We start from the raw sequence: 14,238 nt of genomic DNA, 5'->3' as shown, positions 1-14,238 counted from the left end.
AGCCCTGCCCCGTGGGGAAGGACACAGGGGCAGGACGAAGCCCCGCGGGGGAGGACAGAGACGCTGCCCAAGCCCTGGCTCCCCGTGTCCTGCCAGAGCAGCTGCTTTTGCCCTTCTCTTCTGGGGACCCAAAGGGCACCAGGGGATGCAGGACCTGGCAACGCCCCCATCCCTCCCTGCCGGCGTGCTTCCCGCTCCCTGCCCAGGCTCTGCATGCAGGGCAGAGGCCGTTCACAGGATGACGTGGGCACGGTTGGGAACCTCTCCTGCCCGGCCATGGGACGTGGCACCATGACTCACCCGAAAGCGGCAACGCAGGAGCCAGTGGGCCAGATAAGGATGATGGAGGTCCTGTCCTCATCGCTGCCTTCCTCCTCCTCTTTTTCCTCCCCCGCCGCCTCCTGTCCACCGCTCAGCACCCACAGCTGGTCCAGGGCCAGGCGGAGCTGTGGGTGCACGCTGGTGCCGCGTCTGCAGAGAGCAGAGGCAGGCGGTGAGCTAGAGGTGGCCTCCTGGGGGTCCCCCAGGGCAGAGCCCCGTCCCCCACCTGCCCTTGGGACGGACATCAATGAGTGCATCCAGCACCACGGTCCTGGGGCCTGGGGCTGGTGCCGGGGTGTCCCTGCCCCAGGGCCAGGGCCAGGGCTGGGGGAAAGGCAGCTGGGCTCTGAGGGTCTTACTGCAACTTGGCGATCACCAGTTCCTCCTGGAGGAGGAGAAGGCGTCTCTCGCTCCTCTTGCGGCCCCGGGTCAGCCGCACGTCCGTGCTCAGCACCGGCTCGGCGTCAGTGAGAGCCTCCCTGCAGAGCAGAGAGCGGCGGGCATGAGAAAGGCCGCCGCCGCTGCCGCGGGTCCCGGCCGTGCCCCCGAGGCACAGGGAGAGCCCACCTGGAGCCGCAGCAGCAGTTGGCCTGGCCCATCCTGCCCGGGAGAGGAGGACCCTCGCCGTGGACCAAGGACGCGGGCCAGTCGGCGACAGCGGGGATGGGAGGCGAGGTGCCGGTGCCGGCGAGGTGCTGCTCGGCCAGATCCTGCCTCCTCCCAGCGCTCCTGCGTGCCAGCACAGCTCCGTGCTGCTGTCTCTGGTGGCTGTGGCCTCCAACTGACCAACATTCCGAGCCCAACGGACCAACATTCTGAGCCCAACGGAAAGTGGGAGGGGCACCGGGGCGAGAGTTCTCTCCAGTATGGCCGTCTCTACCTGGCACTGGGGAGCCCCGGGCGGGCTGGACGGACCCAGCAGAGGGGAAGGACCGTCTCCCTCCACCTCTTGCCAACGCTTTGCCTACTGCAGCCCAGGAGGCACTGAGCCGCCTTTGCCCCAGGGGCACTTTTCTGGCTCGAAATCGGTCCACTTGGCGTCCACCATCACCCCAGGTGTCTGCACAGCTGCTTTCCAGCTGGGTGTCCCCCAGCATTTACTGGCGCAAGGGCTTCTTCCTCCCCAGGTCTCCAGGACTTAGCTCTTCCCCTTGGGGAACTACAGGAGGTTCCCGTCAGCCCCTTTCTCCAGCCTGTCAAGATCCCCCGGGTTGACAGCAGGACCCTCCGGCACGTGAGCCTCTCCTCCCGGTTGTGTGCCACAAGCTGCCGGAGGGTCCGCTCTGCCCCATCTCCCAGACCAGGGAATGTGAACAGGTCCCGCGTGGTGCAGTGCAGGGGTGGCAGACATGCACTTTGATAGGCCATCACTTGTCACAGGAGGTTCAGAAATTTAGGAGGAAAATCCATATTGGTTTGGGTATTATTTATACAGTGCTTCCCCTTTGTATTCCTGCAAGCTCTTAAAAGGTGTTCAAAATGTCTCCTTTTTCATTTGAATGTCACAGCTCTTCACAGTGCTGATGTTACGTGTAACGTTGGATCGGGTTGTACTCTCGCGTAGATCGTTAGGTAGGATGTAGCCTAGATTATTAGGTAGAAGATAGCAGATTATCTGTATTAATTGCGCTAACACCAACGACAGGAGGTTGGGTCTAGCTCTTGAGCCGAAGGATAAAAATCCAAGGCGTCTATTGAACTCAGTGGGCTACTGATCAGCAGATTGAATTCAGCATGTTCAAAAAAGAAAAGGTACGTGAGAAAGGCGTATTCCATCTTGACTGCTACAATGCCTGTTTTTGTAGGTATGACGATAAATTATCCATGCCCCTCCCACCACCCCCTTCCAAAAAAAAAAAGGACTAGAGAAAAAAGATTCAACTGCTAGAGCAATGGGGCTTTTAATAGCCAAGTAAATTTCCCCAGATCATTCCCATTCAATGAGCCACTTTGCCTGACATTCTACCTCTACTTGGTACCAACAGAAGACTCTACTTGTGCCATGCTACGGAAGATGTAGAATTCCTCTCTGATCCAGAACTTTCCACCTACAAGCAAAACCGTGGTGAAGTCTTCCTCCACCTCAACCACTCCCTGGTGCCTCTTCCCCAGGGAAAGTCTTTCCTCTCTCACTCTGTGATCATAGCTGGTCATGGACAACGCAAGCCCCAAGCCTCAGCCACCGCCCGAGGCCACCAACCCCCTTTAGCCATAAGCAAGCTCTCAAACTCCTTTTGGGCTGCAGGAGAAGCGTTGCTAATAGAAATGGATGCACACGGCACAGTCTATTCCAGAATAGCCACAGCGGTTAAAAGCTTTCCGTGTCCTGGATTGGTGGTTTTCAGGACCAGCTCCTGGGTGCCGTTGCACGAGGCTAGCGATAGCTCTATTTCATGTAGGTAATTCAGGCTTAATCCTTTGTCCCCACAGGCCCAGCAGCACAGAAAGTCACCGTGGGCTGTGTTTGAGCAGCCTGCTCCACTGGACTTGTGGCAAATGGCCGCATCCCTGCTCTTCTGTTGTCCGCGTAGGGTCCTGGTCAATACAACAAGCTGTTTTCCCTGCAAATGACCATCATGGCTAAAGACAGACTCCTCATTGTGGACACCAGCCAAGCTGTGGGAACGTCTCTGGCACCCATGCTGTGCCAGCTTTCAATCCCCAAGAGACTGGAACTGAGGCGGGTCCAACAGGAAGAAAATTTGCAATTGTTACTGAAAGAGGGGAGCGACCACCGGCACTGAAGAGCGATTCATATCCTGCCGAAAGCCACAGGGAAATGCAGGAAAAGTGTGGTGAGCTTAGGCAGGAATACTCCTGTCCGAGGAGCAGCACACTTGGTTATTAAGGCTTTATCCCACTTGGGTGATAAGGCTTTATCCTTGGCTTTCCCGCCGTGCTGACCACTGTGGCTGCTGCCTGTTCTTTCCTGCCATGCTGGCTGCACCCACCTGTGGGGCTGTCCTTGGGAAGGGCACCAGAGCCAAGAAAGCCCCTGGGAGAGGGGCGGGGAGAAGCTCTTCTCCAGAGATTTGCCAGAAGCTCTCCAGAGCATCCCTTTTCCAGCCCATGAGATGCTCTGTGTGACAAGGGAAGGTGCCCGTCGGTCCAATGGATGAGGCCCTGCAGGGCTCCCATCAGGGTCCTTTGGCCTACAGCCATCTTCCAGCCGCCACTCCAGGGGCTGGGGGACTCACGAAGGGCAGAGCCCTGTCCCCCACCTGCTGTTGGGACAGACATTGGTGCATCCAGCCATTAAAACCTGCCAAGGCCAGCTAACTAGGAAAAAGAGATGAGCCACACTGCACATGCCCAAAGGGCGGACACTATGTCAAGGATAACATAAATAAGTATATGATTAGAACAATATAAGCTTGCCTTGCTGTAGGTAACAGTATGCACGACAGGCAGAACGATCCCCCGTGCATCCAGTGCTGCAATAAAGAATGCCTGCTTTCTAAAACTCCAAAATCGAGCCTCAGAGAGTTTCTTCAACCAGCTTTTTCGGTTATGCACCCCTACCTCTGACTGGCAGGACAGAAGAGAAGATCGCTCGGGCACCTGTCCCTTTCACTCGTGCCACTCAAGTCCAGCTTGACCTTGCCCGGGTTTTGCTTTACCGTGTCCTGGTGCCCGCATGGAAAAGGAGCAGGGGCAAGCGGTCTGTGCTTCGAACCAGCGTGCCAGCCTCCCCGTGACATCCCGGAGCACTCCTGGGCGGTCAGCACCATGGGGCCTTCCTATTTCTTCTGGCAAAGTCTCAGCTCCTTCTCTCTTGCTCGCTCCTCCTCCCCCATCCACATGCTCCTTTTCTAGGTGGTGGAAAGCATATTCTGCTTTCCCTGACTCCCACGCGGCCCCTTGGTTTCCAGCAGGCTTCCCACCAGCGCCTCTGCAAGCCTGTTCTTAGGTGCAACCAAAAGGAGAATTTTCTCTTTATTATTCCCACACCTCAGAGGCAATTCTGCTTTCACTGAACTGAATGGAAATTTGTGAGTAAAGATGATGTTTAGATTTGTCTGCACTGCCACAGTAGAGTTCACGGGGCCCTGCCCACCTTCAATAAATGTCAGCTTTGTGTTGTGGTTTTCACTGGAGTGACAGCTACTGAACTGGAGAAGACCCATGGGAGAAAATAAACTGATGACAGAAGTTTTGAACGATGGGCTTGGGAACCACAGATGTGCGTGTTTATGGAGTACCTCTCTTTCAATCTCCTGAGAGGATTTTTTCCTCTCATAACTTGAGGAGGATGGGAAGCTTTTTGGTCTGGTGGATTTGGTATTTTTAACTTCACTTTTTACTGTGTTGCGAAAAAAAAATGCATGCAGTCTTACCATTTACATCCCACAGTGTTACCCGCTGGGCAGAAACGTCTGAGGCTTTCACATCTATTCCGTACCTCTGCTAACACTGTGCCAGTCTTGATCTGGTCGAATGAGAGCAGCTACTGCGAATAATGTTCTCGACTTCCCCATCTCCTCACTCTGGTTTTCCTCTGTTTCTCAGGCATATGCTTTCTCGAGACTGCCTATGAGGGTGAGAGATTACTAGAGTCCTTCCTTATTCCTAAAGGCATCTGAAAATTCTGTTAGGAGTCACTTGCTGTAAGATTATCTCCTGAAGTCATCGCAGAAATATCTAAGATTTTGTAGAAATTCTTTTGAGGCTCAGGAAGGTATGATTCTTTTCTTATGCTCAGTTTCACAAAAGTCTCTGTAGCCTTGGTCTCGTCTTCTTTAATGCTACGTTTCAGGATTAGTGGTTCTCCCACGCAGGGTGCCCTGCTGTTGAATTAGCCAGGCACAGCACAGAACCCTTGGTCTGGCCACGGTGAATACTTTTTTGGATAGGCTCAGATGAGCATGGTGAGTTTATGTTGTTTCAAGGATTTGCTGCAACATCTGTGCCTTTTTTGACCCAATACTGCAAGCTGTTTAAAGCCATACACTTCCCCCCCGCCCCGCTCCAATGAACCAGTCTGAGACTCTGTAGAGCACAGGATTATTGCACTATAATATAAGGTATTAATATAGCAGCAAAGCAGTCTTCCTTGCTGGAATACCTACCTAGCCTTCCTACCACCATAAGATTGTTTCATAATGTGTGTACTGGAATGAAAATGCTCATAAATGCAACACGAATATTTGCTGACTGCAGGTATTTTTACAGTGCTGATCCCTCTAACACGGAGGCAGATGTAACGATAGTCACCCGTGTACTTCCATGAGCCTGTGCAATGTTTAGTTTGTTAATGGACTGGAGAGGGATTTCTGATGATGATTCATGCCTTATCAGAAAGGGAAGAAGTGGATGTGGAAATGGCAGGAGAGACTGGGAGCTTAAGTTTATAAATCATGGTAGCATCTGACAGTTCATCCGGTCTCAGTGGAAACTGTTTGGGAACAGCGCTAAGCACTGGATCTCGGTGAATGGCCAGAGTCGGGTGGGAGAAGGCACCGTGGCTTTATTCAGATCTTCCCTTCAGTTGACTTAAGTAAGAGTGGACAAAAACCCTCTTGCAAAGAAGCACTTTTGCATCTTCCTCCAGACTTTGAGGGGTTTTGCCTTCTGATTTATACTAATGTACAGTCTTTAAAATATTTTCCCCTGGAAAAGTATATTGATCTATGTGTTCCTTACTTAAAGTGTGTTACCATTAACTATTAGATAGAGAAGCTCTGTTGTATCAGAACCACTAGAGGAATATTGTTACAGAACTGCATGGAAGTGGTGGTATAATTTAACTATGATTGCTCAGACACTCGTAGCAGGTTATTTTTATCAAAAGAATGGGTGCTGACTTGGAGTTGCTAACACTTATGGAAGCTCATTTTATGAAGCATAAAAGCGTGGGTAAAACAAGTGTGTTAAAGGTGATGGTAGGATGGGATTCAATGTGAGCCTTACATGCCAGGGGAGATTTCATGAGTCAGACAACCAAGTAGGTGGCTTCCTTGTGAACTGGTATGCATCTGGGATTAATTTAGGGACTAATGCCATTGCACAGTTGTGGCCTGATGGTACGCTTCCCTTAAAGACATTTTTAAATAGGAAGCTGAGGATTCAACTCAATTTGTACGAGTTCCTGTTTCCTCTGAGAAATACTAAGTTTTTGCTCTAAAACTAAAAGATGCCCAAGCTGAAAGAGCCTTAGCTTTCAAACAAAATCAGTGCTTTCCATGGGAAACATCCACAGGCTCTTTAAAGATGTTTTTCTAGAGGCCTTCACACATCCTCTGCAAAACTACTCCTTTTTTTTCCTAAACAGCTCTATTGGCAGTGTAATTTCTTCAACCGCCAAAACACCGTTTTGAAATGCAATTGCTAAACTGCTGTGCAACTTTGGACAAGGCATCTTTAATTTACTTTCTGTCAAATTCCAACAAAGTGGGAAAAACTATTTCTTCTTCTCTATTCACATTCTGAATGAGAATAGAATAGTTCAGCTGGAAGGGACCTACAAGTTCCTACTAGTCCTCCTGCCTGACCGCTTCATGGCTGACCAAAAGTTCAAGCATGGTATTAAGGGCATTGTCCAAATGCCTCTTCAACACTGACAGGCGTGGGGCATCCACCACCTCTCCAGGAAGCCTGTTTCAGGGTGTGACCACCCTCTTGGCAAAGAAATGTCTCCTCATGTCAAGTCCAAACCTCCCCTGACAGTGTGGTAGCAAGTGTCCCTTGGTAAGGAACGGTGAGGAAACCGTGCATGCTCTCTACATCTCTGCAGAGTTCCTGCAGAGGGAACCAAACCCCTGTCTTTCACCTCTGGCATCACCACAACCAAAGGAATGTCTGTGGCCTACATGCCCTTATTTACATAGTCTGAAGGTACAGATCCATTTTGGCACCAACGCACAAAATGGCAAGGAGAGTACCTCTCTTAATCTCTCAGTACTCAAAATACTAAATCCTAAAGGAAAAGGAGACTTGCCAGGGTTTGAGGTAAGATCCGAACATCTTCCCACAAACCGAGGTAGGCAAAGAACTCTCAGAAAGGTTCAAGTCACAGGTGAGCTGTGGAAGTTTCACCCATGGCTGAAGCGCCTTTGGCATCCCATATAAACATGGCCAACGCGCGTGTTTAATAGAAAGGCTGCGCAGCTGGGTTTCAGTGGGACAAGGGGATGTGACAGCAATAGCAGCAATGGGCTATTTTGACAGTTTGGAAGAGCTGTCTGTCCTTTGCCTGGCTGGGCTTTGGTCACGGATCCAAATGGTCCACGTCTGAATACGACCAACCTTTCCTTCCACCGCACCGGGGTCACCTCCGCGCACTTGTTCCTCAAAGCCTGGCTTACTTCCGTGGCGGGCTCTTGGCACCCACCATCCCAACCTATGGCTCTGGTTACACTTTGGCTTGCCTCCAGGCTGCGGCTGCCGAAATCACCCCCCTTACGCCCCACGAAAAGGGGTTGTGTCCAGCCACATCAAGTCCCTGCTCCTCCTGGCTGTGGGGCCGCACAGGCTTTAGCTCTGGCGCAGAGAGGGGACGGCTAATAGGGGCGGTCTCTGCGCTGCACGCTTGGTTCCTGCCATGGCCCGAGAGAAGAGGAACAGCACCAGGCTTCTCCTTGCGAGCCGAGTGGCAGAGCAGGCGCCAGGGACACCCAGCAGCTGGGCCCAGGTGTCGTGGTTTCAGCCCAGCCGGTAACAAAGGACCACGCGGCCGCTCGCTCACTCCTCCCGCCCCCCTCCGGTGGGATGGGGGGAAGACGGAGGAGAGAAAAAAAAACCAAACCTGGAACCTCGAGGGTTGAGATAAAGGCAGTTTACTGGAACAACACAAAGAAATTGCAACAACAACAACGGTACTAATGAAAAAGTATACAAAAAGAGTGATGCACAGTGCAACTGCTCACCACCCGGGACCCGACGCTCTGCCACTTCCCCCACCGAAAAGAAGAGCCCACCCCCCGGCCCGCTCCCCCTTTATATACTGAGCATGATGTCACATGGTATGGAATAGCTCCTTGGCCAGTTCAGGTCAGCTGCCCCGGCTATGCCCCCCACCTCCCAGGTTCCTGTAAAAATTAACTCTATCCCAGCTGAACCCAGGACATTATCCACCCCTTATTCTATACCATCTACATCATGCCCAGATCTTACATTTTCCAATCGACCACTACCACTTCCTTGTCTTATATATATAAGTATATGGACTTGCGTCCGTCCCCGTCGTCCCCCCGCGCACACACACACACGCGAATGGTATTCCTTTAGCGTATGGGCTATTCCTCTAATGTGTCCATTGATTTTATTTAGTCCATGACTTTGGGGCTCCATCTGTTGTAACAGTTCTTCAGGATAAGAGAGATGGTGTGAGATGGTGGGTTGTTGTATGCTGCCTCTGGAACTTGTGGCTAGTACATTTGGTGCAACTCACGCCCTTGTTCTGCAGGTCGAGGATGTTGATCTTGAGGAAATTGCTGGGTGTCAGTTCAAGTTCTGTCGCTGTTGTACTTGGCTTAGTTTCAAAGTCCATCCCGCAGTCATTTGGGTAATTCTTACAGTAATACCCTTGATATGGCATATAGACACTATAGATACAATGACATGCATTGGCAGGGTATTTAGCAGTTAGGTATCATACAGCCCAATTCACTGGCTATTCTCTCCCAAAATCAAATCTCCCTGAGGTACACATCGAACTTCCCCATCCTTCTGCATCACCCACCAGGTGTACCCAGGTCCCTGAGCAAAAACAACCCCTTGAATGGGTTTGCCTCTGCTTGAGGGAGGACTAACCCAGACTGTCTTTCCTAACATACTCCTCATGCGCACTACAGGGACTTTATCGCCTTCTACAGTATGTGGAAGTCTTGGTTGGGCGGGGCCAGCCCGATTGGCGGATCCTCTAGTATTAACTAACCAGGTGGCTTTTGTTAAATGTGTATCCCAATGTTTGAAAGTCCCACCCCCCATCGCTCTCAATGTAGTTTTCAGCAGTCCGTTGTATCGTTCGATTTTTCCGGAGGCTGGTGCGTGATAAGGGATGTGATATACCCACTCAATGCCGTGTTCTTTGGCCCAGGTATCTACGAGGTTGTTTCGGAAGTGAGTCCCGTTGTCTGACTCGATTCTTTCTGGGGTGCCGTGTTGCCATAAAATTTTCTCTTCAAGGCCCAGAATAGTGTTCTGGGCAGTGGCATGGGACACAGGGTATGTTTCCAGCCATCCAGTGGTTGCTTCCACCATTGTAAGCACATGGCACTTGCCTTGGCGTGTTCGTGGGAGTGTGATATAGTCAATCTGCCAGGCCTCCCACTGTTTATATTTCAGCCATCGCCCCCCATGCGACAGGGGTTTTTGCCGCTTGGCTTGCTTAATTGCGGCACATGTTTCACATTCGTGGATGACCTGTGCGATAGTGTCCATGGTCAAGTCCACCCCTCGATCTCGAGCCCATCTATATGTTGCATCTCTCCCCTGATGGCCTGAGGTATCGTGGGCCCACCGAGCCATAAATAGCTCACCCCTACGTTGCCAGTCCAGGTCCACCTGAGACACTTCAATCTTGGCGGCCTGATCTGCCTGCTGATTGTTTTGATGTTCTTCAGTGGCCCGACTCTTGGGTACATGAGCATCTACATGACGTACTTTTACCACTAGCTTCTCTATCCGAACAGCGATATCTTGCCACAGTGCGGCAGCCCAAATGGGTTTACCTCTGCGTTGCCAGTTGCCCTTCTTCCATTGCTGTAGCCACCCCCATAGGGCATTTGCCACCATCCATGAGTCAGTATAGAGATAGAGCACTGGCCACTTTTCTCTTTCAGCAATATCTAATGCTAGCTGGATGGCTTTCACCTCCGCAAACTGACTCGATTCACCTTCTCCTTCAGCAGTTTCTGCAACTAGTCGTGTAGGACTCCATACAGCAGCCTTCCACCTCCGATGTTTTCCCACGATGCGACAGGACCCATCAGTGAACAGGGCATATTGCCTCTCATTTTCTGGCAGTTTATTATACAGCGGGGCCTCTTCAGCCCGTGTCACCTCCTCCTCTGGCAACATTCCAAAGTCTTTGTCTTCTGGCCAGTCCGTGATCACTTCTAAAATTCCTGGGCGACTGGGGTTTCCTATGCGAGCCCGTTGTGTGATCAGTGCAATCCACTTACTCCACGTGGCATCAGTCGCGTGATGTGTAGAGGAAACTTTCCCTTTGAACATCCAGCCCAGCACTGGCAGTCGGGGTGCTAAGAAGAGCTGTGTTTCAGTACCAACCACTTCTGAAGCGGCTCGAACTCCTTCATATGCTGCCAATATCTCTTTTTCAGTTGGAGTATAGCGAGCCTCGGATCCTCGATATCCCCGACTCCAAAACCCCAGGGGTCGGCCTCGGGTCTCTCCAGGTGCTTTCTGCCAAAGGCTCCAGGTAGGGCCATTCTCCCCAGCTGCAGTGTAGAGCACATTTTTAACATCTGGTCCTGTCCGGACTGGCCCAAGAGCTACTGCATGAACAATCTCCCGCTTAATTTGTTCAAAGGCTTGTCGTTGCTCAGGCCCCCATTTAAAATCGTTCTTCTTCCGGGTAACTTGGTAGAGAGGACTTACAATTTGACTGTAATTTGGAATATGCATTCTCCAAAAGCCCACAACACCTAAGAAAGCCTGTGTTTCCTTTTTATTAGTCGGTGAGGACATAGCTGCTATTTTGTTGATCACGTCCGCAGGGATCTGACGACGCCCGTCTTGCCATTTTACTCCTAAGAAGTGGATTTCCTGCGCAGGTCCCTTGACCTTACTTTCTTTTATGGCAAAGCCAGCCTTCAAAAGGATTTGGATTATTTTCTTCCCTTTCTCAAAAACTTCTTCTGCCGTGCTGCCCCATATGATGATGTCATCAATATATTGCAGGTGCTCTGGAGCTTCACCTTTTTCTAGTGCAGTCTGGATCAGTCCATGGCAAATAGTGGGGCTGTGTTTCCACCCCTGGGGCAGTCGATTCCAGGTGTACTGGACACCCCTCCAAGTGAAAGCAAACTGTGGCCTGCACTCCGCTGCCAAAGGAATGGAGAAAAATGCATTAGCAATGTCAATTGTGGCATACCACTTAGCTGTCTTTGATTCCAGTTCATATTGAAGCTCTAACATATCTGGCACAGCAGCGCTCAGCGGTGGCGTGACTTCATTCAGCCCACGATAATCTACTGTTAGTCTCCAATCCCCATTAGATTTCCGCACGGGCCATATGGGACTATTAAAGGGTGAGTGAGTCTTGCTGATCACTCCTTGGCTCTCCAACTGGCAAATCAGCTTATGGATGGGGATCAGGGAGTCTCGGTTGGTGCGATATTGCCGCCGGTGCACCGTCGTGGTAGCAATTGGCACCTGTTGTTCTTCAACCTTCAGCAACCCCACAACCGAAGGGTCCTGGGAGAGACCAGGCAGGGTAGACAGCTGTTCAATCTCCTCCGTCTCCAATGCAGCTATACCAAAGGCCCAACGGTACCCTTTTGGGTCCTTGAAATACCCCCTTCTGAGATAATCTATACCAAGGATGCACGGGGCCTCTGGGCCAGTTGCAATGGGGTGTTTATGCCACTCATTCCCGGTTAGACTCATTTCGGCTTCCAATACGGTTAGCTCTTGGGATCCCCCTGTCACACCAGAGATACAGATGGGTTCTGCCCCTTTATAACTTGATGGCATTAGGGTACATTGTGCACCAGTGTCTACTAGAGCCTTATATTCCTGTGGGTCTGACGTGCCAGGCCATCGAATCCACACTGTCCAGTAGACTCGGTTGTCCCTCTCCTCCACCTGGCTGGAGGCAGGGCCCCTCTAATCCTGGTTAGAATATCTGTTACCCACTTTTTGCACATGTGAATCAGAAGTCCCTTCAAGAGGATCAGAAATGAGATCGGCCCATCTACTGCGCCCGGGGGACTGCTCACGGGAAACTGGAGCAGCAGTTTTCCAAGAAGAATCTTCTTTTCTGGTTGCTTTTTCTCGCAACTCCCGTACCCGTGAATCCAAGACTGAGGTAGGTTTTCCATCCCACTTCCTCATGTCCTCTCCATGGTCACGCAGGTAAAACCACAGGTTAGCCCGTCGTGTGTACTTTCTCTCTCCTCTCTCTTGGGCAGAGGAACGCTTACTCCCAATAACTGCAATGCGGGCCTGTACAGGTGAGGAGGAGGACATATCTACTTTGAATTGCTGGAACTCTCGGGACAATTCCTCTACAGCTGAGACACAGGCCCGTAGGGAGGAAGAGAGACTTCCTTCATATTGCCGGAGTTGGACAGCCAATTCATCCACCGTTTGTCCATAGCCTTCTTTCCAGGACATTACTGCCAATGAGTTGGCATAGGTTGGTGGTGCACTTCGTAGAAACTTCCGCCACATCGGTTGTGTGCATTGGACTTCATCTGGATCTGTGGGTGACTGCGCATTTTCTGGATCATTATAAATCACCTCCAGCACGGCTAATTCCCTCAGGTACTGGATACCTCTCTCCATGGTGGTCCACTTGCCTTGGTGACATGTAACTTCATCCCTGAAAGGGTATCTTTCCTTTACACCTAACAGAAGTCGCCTCCAGAGGCTGAGGACTTGTGTTTTTCTCCCAATCGCCTTGTCGATACCCCCTTCTCTAGACAGAGATCCCAACTGCTTGGCTTCCTTACCCTCTAATTCCACACTACTAGCCCCATTATCCCAGCATCGGAGCAGCCAGGTAACAATGTGCTCACCTGGGTGGTGGCTAAAATCTTTTCGCATGTCACGCAACTCACTCAGGGATAGAGATCGGGTAATTATTTCAGGTTCTGCCTCTTCCTCCTGTTCTCGCGATGACCCTGGTTCATCTTCATCTCTCACTGAGCGAACTGATTTCTTTGTGTGTTTCTTTTTCTGTACAGGGGCGACTGATACTGGCACAGGTTGGTTCTCTGGTTTAGTGGCAGTATCTGTCACCGGGGTAGGGGCAGCCATGCTACCTGTTGTCGTGGTAGGGGCGGCCACGGTGCATGTTGTCGGGGTTGGGGCGGCCACAGTGCATGTTGTCGGGGTTGGGGCGGCCACAGTGCATGTTGTCTTGTTTTCCATCTTTTCCCGCTTTTCCCCCTGGGGGTGCTGCATAGTATCAAGCAGGGTTTGGTAGATACCGGCCAGGGCCCAGCACAGTGTAGTGAGTTGTGTGTCTCTGGGATAGCCACAGCATTTTCCTTTCAAAAATTCTATCACTTCATGAGGGTTCTGCAGTTGTTCGGGAGTGAACTTCCAAGTCACTGGAGGTGAGAAGTTCTCTAGATACCTGCCCACATCCTCCCACACGCCGTGCCACCCATGAATATCCAGCTTTGGGACAGATCTCTGGGTGGTACTCTTAAAGAGCCTCTTTGTAGCCCTAGACAAGACCTGAAACATAGTCAGGAGGCATAGCACTAACAGCACACAGGCTTGCGCATCCCAAGGATATTCAAAATTCTCGAAAACTGTTGTAATTAGTTGGAAAGAGAAAAGGGAGGGGAACGGATGGGGGGAAGTATCCCCCCCTGACTTCCCCATGGGTTGGGTGTAATTACCAATAAAATCCGACAGAAGGTGCCCAAAGTCTGGAAATGATATCACTGCCTCATACAGATAACAGCTTAACCTCATGACCAGTGATGTAATCATTTCACAAGTCGACATTGCCCAGTACAGCAAAATGATAATCCCAATCACTCTCCCAGAGATGAGATACGCAACTACAGGCAATACATAAAGCATATAAGAACTTACAAAACGCCACCATGTAAACAGCTGAATCAACATTGTGACTAACATCTATTTATCTAGTATAAGAAATGCGTATGACAAATTTGTTTCAACACGCTCTGGCCAGATCTGTCGTTATCTCAACCCTTCGTGCCCCACGTTGGGCGCCAAAAAGGACTGTCGTGGTTTCAGCCCAGCCGGTAA

At 51.0% G+C, this 14,238-nt stretch overlaps 1 protein-coding gene across 1 annotated transcript in view; it reads right to left on the bottom strand.

Annotated features, from left to right (window-relative positions):
- Positions 1 to 13,363, bottom strand: part of LOC138684228 (electroneutral sodium bicarbonate exchanger 1-like) — a gene marked incomplete at its 3' end in the record, with an annotated part of 38,690 nt that extends 25,327 nt beyond the window's left edge. Inside the window, exons 1-2 of the mRNA XM_069777935.1 lie at positions 13,272 to 13,363; positions 301 to 411 (exon numbers count right to left, since the gene is read on the bottom strand). Of these exons, the coding sequence (XP_069634036.1) occupies positions 301 to 411; positions 13,272 to 13,363 (203 nt within the window). The remainder of the gene's footprint in view (positions 1 to 300; positions 412 to 13,271) is intronic.
- Between the last annotated feature and the right edge of the window lie 875 nt (positions 13,364 to 14,238).

The sequence above is a fragment of the Haliaeetus albicilla genome, unplaced genomic scaffold, assembly GCF_947461875.1.
Source record: "Haliaeetus albicilla unplaced genomic scaffold, bHalAlb1.1 scaffold_58, whole genome shotgun sequence".
Taxonomy (NCBI): domain Eukaryota; kingdom Metazoa; phylum Chordata; class Aves; order Accipitriformes; family Accipitridae; genus Haliaeetus; species Haliaeetus albicilla.
The sequence above is the reverse complement of the archived record's forward strand: the minus strand, read 5'-3'. Positions and strand labels throughout refer to the sequence as shown.